This window comes from Chaetodon auriga, chromosome 3 (genome assembly GCF_051107435.1).
Source record: "Chaetodon auriga isolate fChaAug3 chromosome 3, fChaAug3.hap1, whole genome shotgun sequence".
Taxonomy (NCBI): Eukaryota; Metazoa; Chordata; class Actinopteri; order Chaetodontiformes; family Chaetodontidae; genus Chaetodon; species Chaetodon auriga.
The window spans coordinates 23544925-23562098 of NC_135076.1; the positions used below are offsets into that span (position 1 = coordinate 23544925).

The 17174-nt window shown below is 42.2% G+C and overlaps 1 protein-coding gene across 3 annotated transcripts in view; it reads left to right on the plus strand.

Moving 5' to 3' along the window:
* ddr2a (discoidin domain receptor tyrosine kinase 2a) overlaps positions 1-17174 on the plus strand; it is a 31102-nt gene that overhangs the window by 4480 nt on the left and 9448 nt on the right. For all 3 annotated transcript variants that reach the window (XM_076727155.1, XM_076727157.1, XM_076727156.1), the window contains exon 2: positions 10879-10992. In XM_076727155.1, the coding sequence (XP_076583270.1) occupies positions 10911-10992 (82 nt within the window). In that variant the 5' untranslated portion in view covers positions 10879-10910. The remainder of the gene's footprint in view (positions 1-10878; positions 10993-17174) is intronic.

A 17174-nucleotide genomic window follows, 5' to 3' on the forward strand; every position in this document is an offset into this window, starting at 1 on the left:
AACAGAGTCTTGGTTGAAATATTTTGGAGATTTTGCACTTTGCTGGATTAGTGTGTCAGTATTTACAGGTGAGGTAAATGTGTGTGTGCAGCCCCTCCGGCAGTTTCTCACTTTCTGTCTCCCTCGTGGCCACTAAACATCAGCCGGTAGCCTTTACGAGCACCTGCAAGCTGGCTTGAACAGCTCACGTCCTTAGGCAGCTGTAGGTCCCTGAAGGCACCACCAGTGAGGGGCTACAGCAGGTGTTTAACAATAACAGCTACAGTGTTAAAGACAAACCTCAAAACCTTAACCCCTGCTTTACTACACATGGCTGAGGGTCATTACAGTGAGTGTATCCCTAAAGTGTGCAGAGTTTTAGCTCTGATCTCCTTGTAAAAGAACACACACATTTCTGTGCAGAAGGACGTGACGAGACAAGATTCACCACATGGATTAAAAGCAGCGCAGCCCAGCTTGTGAAGCTGTACACGACCTTAACTTTTCAGCTTTTGGTTTCATGTTACCGTAAAACTACTGCTTACGAAGCAAAGTCTTGTTCTTATCCTCTCGATCATAGTGCGACGCTGAAAATCTGCCTTGTATATCATTACATGCGCATATGTGGTGGATGATATCCTACAATTAAGCGTGTAGACTGGACCGCTTCTCCCCAGGTGTCACATCATTCCCACACAATAGAGTATTGTTTTCTGTACAGCTTTCTCTTCCAGTCAAGAGAATTTAATTATATGTGTGTGGGTGTGCAGGCCCGCATGCATGCGTGTGTGCCTCATTCTCAGCTTTTACCGCGTGTGTGTTTACATGGCTCCACCTGGATCTGATTGGGAAATGTGATTCGGATTTCATGCATTCCCATAAAAATAAAATATCTGCGATGCTGTGTTACGGCCTTTGGGGAGAAACAAGAGGATATAATAGAAAGCACATGTGGATGGTTATGGTGCATAGCATACGGGCACCCTGTATAGCAATCAGGCCGAGCTCCAACAGTGCACATAAACACGCACACGTCCTTATGCATGCTGTACATGTAGTTTAGAGGAGGCCTGCAAGATTTCTGGGTTAAAGAAGTACACAACGAAGTAAAATTAGATATTTTTTGACTTCCTGCAGTGTAGGCCTGTCTTGTCTTTAGCAGTTTGCCATTATTTATTGGTTATTTATTTAACAATCCATTTTTAGTAACTTTTGGTCGGGTTTTGCCTTAATTGAAGAGTTGATAGTACAGAGGCAGACAGGAACAGCGGGGGATGGAGAAGGATTACATGCAACAAAGGTTCCCAGCTGGAACTGAACCAGGGATGTTGTGGTCATGGGTCTTTAGCACCAGGCCAGAGGACGACCCACAAAATACATTTATGGCACCAGTTAGAGCTAAAAGCTAACTGTCATCAGTGGGCGCTGTTAAAGACATGGAAGCAATGTGTCATACCTTTATAAAGTTACAGCATCCAACACGTTTTTTCCTAAATGTTGGGAATAGTCCAGTAGTTTGAATTGGCTTTGAATTTTTATGTTATGTGATATAAAAGTATATATTCTTGTGGATTTGTAGCCTGAAGATTGATCAGTATTTAAACTTTCATTTGGTGTACAGTTTGATGAGGCGGTTTTCAGCCTTGTTCCACTGCTTGTCTCAGATCTGTTGGGTGGATTGTCATGAAAGTTTGTGCAGACATTCATGTTGCTCTCAGGATAAATTGTAATTATTTTGGAAATTCTCCGGCTTCATTTAACACTCTCAGCTGTAATTTGTGCTTAGTGCTTATCAGCAAATGTTAGCATGCTAATGTACTAAACTAAGATGTGAACCCGCTGAAAATTATGCAACCCTGATTCCAACAAAATTTGGATGCTGTAAAACATAAATAAAACAGAATGTGATCATTTCCTAATCACTTTTGACATATACTCAATTGAAAACAGCACAAAGACAATATGTTTATTGCTGACCTCATCACCTTAATTGATTTTTGTAAATATCTGCATACTCTGAATTTGATGCACGTTTCCAACAAGTTGGGACAACAAAAAACTGGGAAAGATGTGGAACGCTCCAAAAACACCTGTTTGGATCATTCCACAGGTAAACAGGTTCATTGGTAACAGGTGATAGTGTCATGATTTGGTATGAGAAGAGCATCCTGCAAGGCTCTGTTGTTCACAAGCAATGATGGAATCGAGGTTCACAACTTTGTGAACACATGATTGGATAAAGGATGTTACTCCATGGACTCAGGAAAACTTTGTGAAACTTTTGTTGGTTCGTTTGTTAATGACAGCTTTTTACTTAAGTTTTACACAGTGTCCCAACTTTTTTGGAATCTGGGTTGAACCTGCAAAACATCATCATATTAGCATTTAGCTACATGAGCCTCACTGAGCTGCTAGCATGGCTGTAGATAAAATTTGAGAGGTCGATGAGAAAGAAGGAAAGCATCATCCAGTATTTTGATGTTTAACATCAGATCTTTAACTCGTCATATTGTTATTTCTGGATGATGAATTCATACAGAAATTACTGTCCTGTGATGATGAAAGAGGAGACTTCAGCCTCCTTCCTCTCTCTGGAGCCTAATATCACCAGACACAGACAGTTTTTAATGGCTGATTGGCTCCATTGTTCTCGACCCTCTTAACTGCCACTGGGTGCTCGCTCTTCTCACGTAAAGCCCCGAGTGTTGCTGCTGCTGTGCGACAGAGGCAGGGAGCAGAGCCGGGTAAACCTGCGTGTTGACTTTACAGGCTTTCCCAGGCTGCAGGACCTGGTGGTGCACCAAGGTTACTCTGTGTGCTGTGTGCCCGACCCTCCCACGAAAATCTGAGTATTCATACAAACAAGAAAGCCTGGGAAAACAAATTAAAACCGCTATCCTGTTTGCACGGTGAGAGTTCTGCCAGAGGACATGGTGGTGAGCTCCTGCTGAATGCGTGGGAGTGTTCCTGGGGTTGTCACACGACTAACCAGATAGAGGTGGATGTCTTGATAGCTGTTGAAGTTGCAAGAATAGTCATTTTTCCTGTGAGTTGTGCAAATTTTAGAAACTCATCAGTGAATTTCCAACTCATTTCATTCGTCCCTCTGATTCAAAAACGTAGCTACAGTATCCATGTGTGTTTCTGGGTTGAGCTCTGTGGGCTGGTGGGTTTCTGAGGGGACTATCTGTCCTTCACCACTTCCTGAACTAACCATGAGGGAGCTGATATTTATGGGGACTTCCCTCCCCCCACCCCCAGAAGTCGAAATCCAAGTCAATAGTCGTTCTATTCAGGAAAGCTCTGCTGCGAGTTGATACAATAAACTCTGCCTGCTGCCGATCAACATGTGTTTATGATAACCTGTCTGAACTCAGACAAGGCTCCAGTCACAGTTTGCTCTGCTGTAACACTTCATGTCTGTCCAGTCTGAGTGGTAGCCCAAATATCTGTGGATCCATCTGGAGACAGACATTAGTCTGAGGGAATAACTGACGTGTTAGATATTGTGTTTAACGCGAAGTGACGTGCCGCAACTCCCAGCGGTACAGTAGATGGAGTAATTTGCCGCCACGTTCAGTAACATTTGCACATATGGTTTGGTTTTTCACATGCGACAGTGCTGTTAACGGCTGTCATGCTGTGATATACTTATGTTAGTTATGAAATGATTTAGAGATACAGAAAAGTATGTCGAACTGTTTTTGATTTCACCATTTTATTTTGCCTCTAAATCACTGACTTTTTAAAATGTATACTCACATACATTACGAGTCCTATTTAAGTTTATATTGCTAAATACACACAAATATAAGTTATAGGAAACAAACACGCTTAGCTGTCCTTAAATCATCCAAATGTGTCCCTGAACAAAGTGGGGGATTACTGATGGGGCCAATGGAGCTGGGGCTCTGATATTTTTTAATGCTTTATTCATTTTTTCAATGTGAACAAAAGTTCAAACAGCATCAATGACAGAGTGGGAAAAAAATAATGTAGATTTAGACATTTTCTGTACCTGCTGTATGTTTTAATGATGGAACAAGCCTGTCATATTACCATAGACCCTTTCTATCTTAAATATGAGGGCACTGGAGTGTACTGCAAAAGTACCACTTCCAAGGGAGACAGAAATATAACGAACACAATATCCTCAATCAAAAATAATTACAATATGATAAAAGAGATCAAATCCACCATGAAGGCAGGACATTGAAACAGTTCAATAGCTCTTTTAAAATTCCACTATGTGCTTTAAATATTCAATATTTGCATCAAATGTTGACGTAGACTGCAAACACATGACCACGATCGCATTCTGATTTCATGTCAGGCCTTGAACATACAGTATGCTGTGTTGGAAGGCAACACTAATATACTCTCTCAAAGACGGAGCACAGAGCATGTGCTAAAAGGACACGTTGTTATATTGATATTGGTTTTGGATATGTACAAAATCAGAGCGAGGGGCCCTCTACAGACCCTGTGCTCAGGGGCCTCATCAACCCACATCATGGCTAAAAATGACATATTTAACTCAGAGACAGAAAAGCCTTTTTTTCTGTCCCTCAGTGAAATATTTAAGAATATATGAGGCCAACTTTCCTTTGGGAGTTGTTACCCAGATATTTATATGAATTGCTCTGGAGGAACAGCACAGTAAAGGTGGGCCCTGTACTCTGTTAGGCCTCTGTCATTCTGTATGGTTACAAACAGGTGAAATAGTAATCTTTTATTTTCTCATTCTCTCTGTGCGTCCTCTCTAATCATCTTATCTTCTATATAAATTTGGCTCCGCTCTCAAAGAACAACCTGCAGCACTCATGACTGTTTGATGAGAAAAATCTCCCTTCGACCTTTGAAAAGTGTCAAACATGCTTCTCTACTTCAACGGGCTTTGTTTTGATTCCTTCCTACACTTTCAGCTCAGGTTTATTTTTTTGTTCCTTTTCTGAAAGCTTTTCAAAGTGTCGGTGGCCCTGACTTTGGTTTATTTTGATAATGTGGCCCTGGAGTGAATTGTGTTGTGGCATAGAGACTTTCATGAAGGTTAGCTGCTCTGTATGAACGACAAGAGATCAGAGAAAGTTTGGATTTTTTCATGTCCAGCTGAATCAAGGACTGAGAGCTGACAGCCACATGTGGCTCTGTGAGGCCATATTTATGTACTTTGAGCTAAATGCTAATGATGGCATGCTAGCTCTCATTGACAGTGTTAACATGATGATGTTAAGCCGGTATAACGTTAAGTATATTCACTGTCTTAGTTAATGTGTTAGCATGCTAAAGTTTGCTAATTGGCACAACGAACTAAAGTATTGGAGTAACAAAGACAATTCATTTATGAAAATTGAGCTAAATGCTAATGTCATCATGCTAGCATGCTAACAATGACAATGCTAACATGCTGATGTTAAGCAGGTATAATGTTTGGTGTGTTCACTGTCTTACTTTAGCATGTTAGCATGCTAAATTTTACTAAAGTGGTGAACAGAGTGATAAACACAATCATCTCCAGGGCTGTAAGTGTGGCTAAAAACACCATACACATATACATATGGGACAATCTTCAATACACACTCCTATAATTTATTATAATGAATGTCTATGCACTTTTAATCAGTGTCAATAGCATATTTGTATTACTTAGACTCTCCAACAGTAGTCTACTTTTTTGTTGCCAAGGATTCCTTATTAGAGACATCGGACCTGGGATGCCCTTTTATATGACTTTTGCAAAATGAAATGCTGTTTTTAAAGTGCAATAGCATCTTCACTCCCCTTTATACCCTGCACTTCTCCCCTATCTCATCCCCTCCCTCCTCCTATTTTCCCCCTTCTTGTACCTGTTTATGTTGGACTGCCTGCATTGGTTCGTTAGTGCGTGAGCTCTACACAAAAGTAGGTGGACCAAGTTTACCTGGACGCCATGGTTACAGAGGAGAGCAGACTTTACCTCAGACCAGCGCTATCCAAACCAAACTCTGCCTGTTGGTGTCTGCTGAATGAATTGTTTAATTAGCAGTAAAATGTCAGACACACTGTACCTGGAAGGAGCCATTTTTTCCATAATTTCACCTCACTTGGAGAATTTCGGAAACCTTTGAAGCACTGCTTATTCACTGGCCCACAGTATGCACTCCTGCATGCCAAATAACAAATCCCAAAGGTCAAACTTAGCTTATATCTGTGCTCTGCTATGACATAAGGGAAGATGTGACCTAGATCTCCTGTCTTTTTCCTGCCCGTCTCTCAGGAGCTATGAGAATAAATTCACCGCTGAAGGGTTTGTGCAGCTGCGTGATCCTTGCTGGGTTCCCCTGTCTCCAGTCCCACCATCTCCTACTGTTACTGCTTGTGTTACTGCAAGGTGTAGCGGTTGAAATGAATTTTACAGAGCAGTGCCCACTTTTCAAACACCTACTTGTGTGACACGATTGCTGGAATAAGGTTCATTATGAGACGAGACAACCCACGACCTTTGTGTGGAAACACTGTAGTTTAATGAAAATGAGAGCATAATAAATAAAAGGCCGCGGACACTTTTGAATGTTGAAACTTAACCCCTCGGATAATTTGACAGTATTTTCATAAGCTTATTACAGTTTTTCCCTTAAAAGTTTGAAATATGTCTTTGAAAGCGAAAAGGAAAAAATCCTGGAATAGACACTTTTTGAAACCGAGATAGGACATGAATAAGTTTTTCCTGCTGTGTTCCTGTAAGACGAGAACGCAGAGAAGTTTCCAGAGCTGTGAACCTGCGTCTGACTGATCTGATGTTACTGTAACAGAGGCCAGTGGTGGAATAACAGCTGTTCACCTCATACAGGTATCGAGAACACAGCCGGAACCAGAGGAGGCAATGGCAATAGAACAATCACTAAACCATGAGCATGGAGAAAGCTTCTGACTGTACATTCAACATAAACTCAAAAGTCTGTCAACAATGGCTTAGATTTCATATTTGCAGCTTTAACTTTGAGGATGAAAGAAAGAGCAGAGATGATGATAAACGTCTTAAATTCTATCTTGTATAAATCTTTTAAGGGTCTAAATGTCTTAGAAAAGCCTCGAAAGGACTTTTCTTTTTACTGTGTTTTCACACCAACTGAGCCCATTTCCTACATTTTACATACAGTTTACATTAAGACAGCCACTTTCCAAAGCCTACCGATAAAAGCATTTTCCCTCCTACTGAGTCATGGGTCTCAGCACGTCAGTGCAGTATTAAAATAAACAAAGAGAGATCCCAAATTTACTTAAGATAGGTAATCCATCACAGTTAATATTTTAGCAGTCTTTCTCTTTTGGCAGAGTTGTGCACTGCTGCTAAAGTAGTGATTACTTTAGGGTTTTGACTTTATTTTCCAAGACCATAGTCTCAAAACTTAGATGTCTGAGCTTTTTAATACCATTTGAACGTACCACACAGTAGACTTTTCATACCTGTCAGAAGCTGGTTGCAAATCTCTGCAAGTGTTTTTTTTTCTTACTACACTGACATGAACCAAAAGCTGCCGCCTAGACAATAAAATGCATTCATCAAATCAAATGCATACCAGAAAACAAAGATAAAAGATGGAGAGACAACTTTTCTAGTCTTTGATCCTTATCACGTGGTGAGCGGTAATGTGAAATGTATGTGATTTGCAGTAAATGGGCTAAAACACGCAAACACAACAGCATGGTCCTTTGAGAGTCTGCAAGTATAGAACCAAAGGTCAGTTCTCCTCCCTGATACAACACAGGCAGCCTTTACATAAATGTTCTCCAGCACATGGTAAACACATTTTTGACTTCCAAACACATACAAGCCGTCAAGTGTTTGTGTTTCATTAGCTATGAAAAGCCAAGAGGAGTTAAGCTCAGTGAAGGAGTCTCAGTGGGAAGTGGCTGCAACCTGAAGCTGCAGGAAGTGGAAGTAAGAAAAGCAATAAGATTTTGTGTGAAGGCACAATGAAAGACTCAAGTCAGACTGTAATTAGTGTCACAAAATTCAGTGGGTGGACCATCAACGCCGTTCGCACGAGACTAGTTTTAGGTTTTTACTACAGGACTTTTTAAAGGTCTGTTTGAGGTTTTGGCTTATGAAGTGTCGAAGTCGTTCTGGTTGATTTAGCGACACTTAGTCATTGGTGGTAGCAGCAAATGCAGTTTAATAAAGAACTACCTATCAAAATAATAAATAAATCACGCAATTATTGACCTTTACTGTCATGTTGTGAGCAACCGTGCTCTGATTTTAGAGAGTCTGCAGACAGCAGGGTACAGAGACACTGTAGTTGGAGGTGTGCAGCCTGTTGCCTGCAGCTCGTCATCTAACAGCTCACTGTGGCTGCTCCTTCTTCTTCCATTACTTCCTGGAGTATTTCAAACTGATCTGCTCTCGACAAATACTGAAAATGGCTTTTTTTTTTTTTTTCTAGATGCATTTTTGATAAACTATAGCGGTAAGATCAGATGCCAACCTTGTGTCTCCACCACCAGGACCAAAGAGCTGCTCCCTCACTCCCCAAACACATCTGAGACCTGACCGATCTGATTCATGTTCAAATCACTAAGTCAATTTTTTCCAGAAATTTCCAGACTGACACCCAGTTAATAATATTGCAAATATATATATATTGCAATATTTTCATCAGTGGGCCACAGGCTGAATCACCATTGTGTTAATTCCCACTAAAAATTTGGATTTTGATGATGATTTTCATCTACAGTATTTATCTTTGGAAAAAAAACAAACCATAACAATCAGTGTTTTCCAACTAATTTTTCATCCTTCCAAATGCACATGTCCAATCACAATCATTGGAGGTGATGTGGGAAACCTGAGGAAATTTGGGCATGAGCTCAAAATCAACAGGTCTGGATTTGATTCCCATAGACCGAGTGCAGCGAATGTGAACCTGCACTTCATTTATGTCAGAGGTTAATTTGAACGGAGGTTAACTGCAGCGTTAGCAAAGTCACTGCTGAATATAAGCAACAGGAGAGAACCAGAGATAATGTCTGGAGAATAGGTCTGATTTAGTGCAGCACAGTCACCGATTGACAGCAGATTGAACAGTATGTGAATGAAGGTCTGTACTGTAGTCCAGTCATGTCCCATTGACCAGACCACAGCTCTGCAGCTTTGAGCGGCATGCTGCTGATCTGTCTGTTATTTCAATGGGGGAACGTCAGGAAAATGTTGTTTTTGGCCAGCGATGAAGACCAGGAAACGTCTGATACGCACACGCATGCACACACACACACACACACACACACACACACACACACACACACACACTGATGTCTCTGTGAAAATTCCCACAACGCTCTGGTAGTTTTGTTTTGTGTCATGTTAAATTGGGTTTAGATAACCCCGCTTTGGTGATGTCCTTCAATATTTACATTGGAGCTGTAGCACAAATCCTGTCGCCCGTACAAGAACGAGATAAACTCTTCAGATGGCGGCTAAAAGAATCTGAAAGCATTGGACATCTTAAGAAAATTAACTCTTGATTTCTGGATTTCTCATTTGCTGCACATTTGTGTTACATAAGACGTGATTAACATGGTGCGAACAATAAAACTAACCTCAGTTATATAACGGACTTTAAGCAGCAGTAAAAAGTGGCCAAGCTGGATTCATCAAGTGCTTAACTCGGTCATGATCAGATAACTGCACCAAGCTGCTCGAGTGAAGCCAATGAAGTGGAAGCTTTTGCTAATGAACGCATCCATGTCCCATTAGAAATATGTAAAATTCCTCTCATGGCATTGACTAAAAACCTAAAAACTTGTCTCCATTCATCGCAATGACACATTTAGAAGTTTTTTCCATGGAGAAAAAAAAAATCTCTTTATGCCTTAAAATGGCTGAGATAAAACTCAACATCTTTGGATATGAGTTTGCAAATGGTCCCCGCGTCATCTCCACCTGCAGGATCTGATATCGCTGCGTTGGTGTTGCTCCTACAACTCTACATCACTGCAACTGACCAATCACGCTGTCAACGAATGGAACATGAGAAAAATAATCCTACCAGCTGACCAACATGTTGGCTTGTACTTGCTGCGTCCCGTAAATTAGTCAGTCCAACAGTCAGAATCTGTGTTTTTGTGTCATTGATCCGCTGCAGGTCACTTGAAGAAGTGCTCATTCATGCCGCTTATTTTGCTCATGATATGTACTACAGCATATAGAAATAACTGTATGGACACATTAACAAGGTTAAAAACTTGACTTTCTTTGTGGAATGAGACGTGTGTGCATTTCCTGTTTTGTCTGTTTTTTTTGTTTTTTAACTGGACATTCGTGAAGTCACGTCATAAATGACATGTGGACAGAAACTAGCTGAAACCCGTTTTGCTCTGCTGTTGGACTAAGTGGTCAGTTGGAGGCGGCTTGTTGGCGCTGCGTCTGTCCGGCTGAAGTCATGTCTGTGACTCAGTGTCCCAACGTCTCTTTCTCCGTTTGTCCCTCCACCTCTTCATTCGTCATTTGTTCCTACAATTAGTGCATTATGTAAAATTATAAACCAAAAAGCTTCATATTAATTGCACATGGACTGAGGCTGTTCTGTCTTGTATGGCTGATATTGAAATATCACCACTGTTGGAATTTAATAGGCCTTCTCTCATAGAGTGATAAAGCTCTAAATAAATGGAAATTCCAGTTTGGTGGCAATTATTGTGTCTTTTATTGAGTGAAATAAAAACATGCTTCCAATTAAACTCTCATTTTCCCCTTGTATATCCAAACAAATGTTGGTTCCCATGAATACAGAGGAGCAAATAGAAAATAAACTGTGTTCATCGTGCTGCTTTATGTTTCTCTGTTTTAACCTTCCGGTAAAATTATCAAACTGTGTATCACACACTTGTGTAACCTGCTGTGTCCGCCTTGTCTTTCAGATTGGAAGCCTGTCTCTGTGCACGTGTCTGGGATGAAGCACCTGTGGGACATTCACTTCCTCCTGCTCGTCCTCCTCCACCTGTTAACAGCCGTCACATCACAGGTCAACCCAGGTGCGTGCTGCATCTCCCATCCGTCGTGCTGTGTTTAGGTGCCTGCATTCAAGTCCCCGAGTGCAGTGAGATCATATTCAAGAGTTTGTGAACGCTATAAAATGAGTTTTGTGAGTTTTGGGTAGTGTTTTTGGGTCCAGTGCAGACTGCGACTGATTCAGATTTTGGATAAGTGGTGCTTTGTGGGAGCCATGTGGTCCCCTCTCTCTGGTTTGGCCTCTTTGATCCCAGCATGCACGCCTTTCTCCAGCTCTCCCTCCACTGTACGGGTGGTTTTTGTGATGTCAATGAAAAAGCAACCAATAATTTTTTACAAGGAAATAGAGTAGCAACATTTGGTGGGCAGAGACAGAGTCAAATAGGAACCAAAGAGAGGTTTTTAGTTATTGTTGAAATTGTAGAAACACAGCAGATATTTGCCAGTAAAAACCCCGATCTGGCTACTGTTTATGACTCCAGTCTCAAAGCTGCTGTCATCAGGCTGAGTTTTCTTTATTGTTGAAAGGATAATGAACGATATGTACTCAGATGTAAACAGTGATTAATGATGGTTTTGTCAGAAAGGTTTACGGGTCGCGCTGACCTCACTCTGCCAAGCAGTGTTTAAAAAGAAAGAAATAACAGTGGAGGAAAAACGCCCCATCACCTCCACATCCTCCCGCCTCACTCCACCCCACTTCCACTTTCAAAATAAAACTTATGGCATTATGTTCTATGCTGTTGTATGACTGCAAATCCAGTTTCATGTTCAGAATATATGAAACTAAAACAAACATGAGGTTGTGATGACAGGCCTGGGGGTTTCCTGCCCCCTCAGATGGAGATCAGTCAAAAGTGCTGAGGGAAAACATTACGTTTTTCAAACCGAGCAAACAAGAAGTTATGTTTAAACTTGGATTTTTAACAACAGCTGTTTTCTAGAGCGACTTCACGCACACACGGACACACCGTGCGTAGACACACGCTCAAATCCTGGCTCTCCCTGCTCATCATTCATTCATTCTTTGTGCCAAAGCTAACAGAATAAAAGAGACAGCGGAGAGTTTTCTAAGGAGCTTTAAAGAAAAATGGAGAGGGTGAGTGAGATAGAGATCATAGAGCGTTTATAGAAGGAGTTTTCAAGTAAAATAAAGCGTGCGTGCTGTGGTTCCTTTCCTTTACTCTCCTTGAATACATACATATATATATACATAAATAGCTACGTTTGCGACCTATTTAACCAGATGTGAATCTAACATTGGATGCTTTCACATTTTCTGCACAGCCCTAGCTCTTGTAGCATTTAGCATTCGGCACCAAACATTTCTATTGGCTACTTTACGAGGCATCTTCTCAACCACACTTAATTAAGGATTTGAGTGTTTGACCCTCGTGGGAGTAAGTTTCTTCCCTTGTCTGTCTTCTTCCTGTGTTTTGGTGAGCGTGTGTGTGTGTTTGTGTGCCTGCTCGCATGCATATTCCCGCATGCACACGCATACTGTGGATCCAGCTATCCCACTGGAGTCTGTGGCTAATGCATACCAGACATTCTGACAGCAGGAAAGTCCATTGAAATAGGCTCTGTCTTTCTCCCCCAGCACTTGTGTGTGTGTGTGTATGTGTGTGTTTCCCAGTATCTGACCACTCATAAGTCATGGAAAGGACTGTTTGTGCATCTGATCATGGTCAAAGTTCAACAAGTTCACCATTCGAGGCAAAATTTTGTATCTATAATCTGACCCAAGGGATTTTCTTGGCTGAAAAACCACCAATGATTATTACAAAAAATGAAATGAAGTGAAATAAAAATCACCTTTAGTGTCTCTAAGAGCTCAAATCTCAACCTGTTCTAATATATGGAAGCAGGATATGTCCAGCTATAATTCTGTCTGAAGCTTTAGTTCTGCTGCATTGAGAAGAGGGTCATTTTTCCATAGTCTGGAAATATTCACGGCTGAATTTAGTAGAGCTGAGATGTTGAGTGATGCCAACTTTCCCCTGTTTAAAATTCCCAAGCAATGGAGTTATACCATCCCTGTCTTTCCCATTTTACTCGTGAGTGGGCGAACTTTATTTCACTGTGGAGGGGGAGGAGGCGTGGACATGTGCAAAGGCCTGAGCGGAGCAGCCAGATATCAAGCAGCGCTGTTATTGTGTGGGCTTCTTCTCGTGAGGATGCTTTGAGTAAATGATTGAACAAGTGAATGCATGAGGACTTTCTCTTTGAATCATTAAATCGCTGCAGTTGCTTTAAAGTGACACTACCGAGAGAAGAGCTAATCTTCTTACAAATGAAAAGCAGAATTCAGAAGCAATAATAACACGTCCATGCTCAAATCTAATTTTGCTGCTGTAATCTGACTTGGTCTACTATGACCAGTTGCTTATGCTAGCTAACGTTAGCTAATGCAAGCCAACTTTGGATAGATATGTGTGTTAACATTACTGGGTCAGTTCGCAGCCATTATAACCTGCGACTACGCCATGTTTTAGCCTGTGACAGATAGACATTATATAGTTTATCACAAAAGTAAGTGAAAACTGAATGTATTTGAATATCTTTAAAACATTAGCCTGACAGTAGTAGCAGAACAAGGTGTAAACACAGTACTGACATGTTAGCTAAAGGTCTTGTATTTATGAATCCAGTAGACACAAAGAAAATCAGCATTCATTGGGAGTCCTGTTTCTGGTCACTTGATGAATATAAGCTGTCTTAGCTCTGTTTTTGATCTCCCCCAACTCCTGAGGGAAATATGAGGCTATTTAGCAGCTAACTGTTCCACTAGCATCACTAGCTAGTTGCTACCTTTGTCAGCCACTCAGTGTTGGGAAGGAAACCTACAACAGAGACTATGAGAGTGAACAAAAACAGTAAAGCTGTGGGCTGTAAAACCAAAACAATGCGCTAAAAGAAGCTAACAAGCTCGGATGAGAACTGCAGAACTGGCTGATATTAAGAAATAAACCCCCCTTTGTGGTGCATGGAGTCACTGATCCATTGTTAATGTAAAAATACTGGATTGTGCAGCTTTAACGCAACTGATGCAAGAGGATTTGATGTGAGCATCAACTTGCGTGACTACACAGCGTGTGTGTGTGTGTGTGTGTGTGTGTGTGTGTGTTTGGAGCCAGCGGTTGGACAGCAAACACTACAGAACAAACCTGCCTTTCAGTAGTCAGGGTGCGGTAAAAATCAAGAGGTGAGAGAGAGGGTTTGGTCCGTTACTCCTCCATCTCTCTCGCTCTCTCTCTCTGTCCCTCCACCACACAAGGCTGGTATTTTTCCACCTTTTTCTGGGGTGATATTTTTAGATACTGTGGCCAAATGTTGAGCCTGATGGGTGGTGGTGGTGTGTGTGCGTGTGGGGTGGGGTGGGGGGGTTAATCTGTGTATGTGTGCCTGCCCCCATAGCTCACCCCAGGGGTCACCTCTGAGTGGGTTGGGTGGATAAATAAACACAGCAAAAACCAACATTTTGAAGAGCGGTCATACATCCGGCGCTGCACACTGAAACCCGTCTCTCTGACTCTCTTGAGGATGTGGTCAAAGGCTCTGATAATGACTCCTATTTTCATCAATTATGTCCCAGGCAATTGCTGTGTTTTCTCCAACTGGTGATAGTGCACTGTCTGCATGTGGATCGCTGTATGTTTCTGGCAAGGCTTCATAGAGAAATTGCACAACTTATGTCACCGCCTCATACCACATGACATGTGCAGAATCACTGCAGAATTTCCACTGAGAGCGCTGAGTGGAAAAAGTGTTTTGTATTTTTTGACAATGTGTCATCCCAGCGTGGAGACAGTGAAAGATGACATGCTGTACTGTGGTTATCTGCTTCTTCATCTCCATGTCTGTTTACACTCTGCGTGAATGAAGCTCAAGTGCTTCTCTTCTGGCCCTCGCGAGCGCAGGAACGCCAGCCACCTCAAACCCCATAACCTCTGGACCAGACTGCACCAAATTCGACATTTCAGCTACTTGATCATCCATGCTCGTGCACTTTATTTTCAAATACTGATGCTCTTTGTCATCGTATCCTGCCCTGATCTGAAATCATTTATTGGAGAGCTGTGTTGTTTCTCTTGAAGCAGGTTCTGACAGTTTGTGTTAGCTATCATACGTGCAGTTTGATCACAGCACCTATCATTAAACTGGTTTGTAATTACATAGGAAAGGGTCCCGCTAATATGAGAAGAGTAGGATGATTTCTGTTGATGTGGTCTGTTATAGCAAAGGCGATCTGGTGCGAGGAGAGTAATAGGAGCGGAGCGGAGGGGAGCGGTGTAAACAGTTGGGGATGAATGATGAGGGATGAAGTGAAGAGGGCAGCATGGAACAAAGGTTAGAGAGGACAAGATGAAAGGAGAACAGAGGAGGCGAATGTAGACATCTGGAAGAGTTTTTGTTTGTGCCTCCCTCAAGCTGTCACTGTGTCACTGCCAAGACGAAAGCCTGCATGCGTACGTGTGGTTGCACTGCATCCACGTCTGGTTTTGTGTGCACAGACATGCGAGGGGCGTATCAAGTCGTCGGTCCGAGGCCCGAAGCTTCAGGGGACTCCACGTCTCGACTTTTAAGCAAATATTTGGAGGAAGAGGAAGGGAGAATCACGTGGAGAGAAAAGCGAGAAGAAGAATGAGGGATAGAGCATGAGAGGGACAGAGGAGGCCTTGAACCTCGAGCTCTGCTGTTGCTGGCATCTTCTCAAAGGTTTTTCTGTGAGACAAGGGGCCAGGCCAACGGACAGGGTCAGTCCGCCCGCTCCGCTTGAAGCCGCGACCCGGCGCTATCACACACACAGAAATCAACTTTTTCCAAAGCCTCTTTCATCCGTGCATGAGGCTAACTAGCGGTCATATCCTGCTAGGTGGAGTTATCAACGTTCGGCCAAAACACAAGATCAACCCAGCCCTGCAGATAACACGAGATGGAAAAGCGCCCTTTCATTTTTGCTCTTGGAAACACCCAGAAATCAGTAGATTCATTCAGAGCCTTGTAAAAGTTAATTGATACCACATCGGCTGTGTCACGCTCCGTTAGCCACAAGCCCGCCGAGTCTTAATGAGAAGAGGATTGTCTAAATCACGCTGTTTAAACGTTTATCACCTCTTGCCACTGAGGAGGACAGAAGAAATGAGAGAGGGGAGAGACCACACAGGAGGAGTGAGGGGAGGACAGAGAGGAGACAGAAAAAAGGAGCATGAGGGGGTGGAGGAGCGTGCAGGAAACAGAGGGCATATTCCTTCTATTGACCGCACAGTGGGGGCGTGATGGGCTCAGACCAGCCAGTTTCACCACACACACACACACAGTAACTGACTCCTGTACATGTGCTTGATACCGGCACTGTTTGGACTGGCAGAGACACTGAATGGATCCAGCTTATTATTTCAATAAAGGAACCACAAGTGCAAGAAGAGTGTGTAGTTGCTTGGGTGAATGTGTGTGTGGCGGTGCATGCGTGCAGTCCTCTCACCACCCCACCCCTTCAACCAGCACTATCCATCACATTTCGCAGGTTTTTTGACAGAAGCTGGGAATTAAGTAGTTCCGTCTTAGAAATGCCTGAGAGCGTCTGGTGAATGTTTGAGTACAGTTTCGAGTTTTCACCACCAACCAGCGCTGTGGTTGGTCTGAGACGTGTGAGGGGAGCCGCATGTTTGAGAATGTGATAATCCAGGTAGCCTTAAATACCAGGGGTGGAACGACTATTAGAATATCCTGCTTAAATAAAACCACTGTTACACACTTGAGCAAGTAGAAGTGGAGTAGTAGTAACAAGTAAATCTAGGGTTAGGGTTACTTTACTTTATTCCATAAATAATTAATAATATTGCTAAACGTTTATATCTTAAAAGTCTGAAGTCAGGTCACAGACAGCTGGTATTGATCCATCCTTGAGCTTGAGTCATTATCGGCCTCGTGCCCACACAAGGAGCCCATTCCTAAAACAGTGCTCTCGACAAGCAACACAAAGGTGAAATTTATTTTTCATCAGATATGATTTCAAACAATGTTTTGACGGAGCAATGTACTCATATTGTTGGCCAAAACTAGTAAAGTACCTCACTAACTTTTCATGGGTGCAGTACTTGAATATACACCTACAGGAGTGACCATGCACGGCCTCCATCTGTCCTTCATGAGAACTCATTTCTCCAGGCTGCTTACAAAGAAAAAAAGGAAACCAAATGAA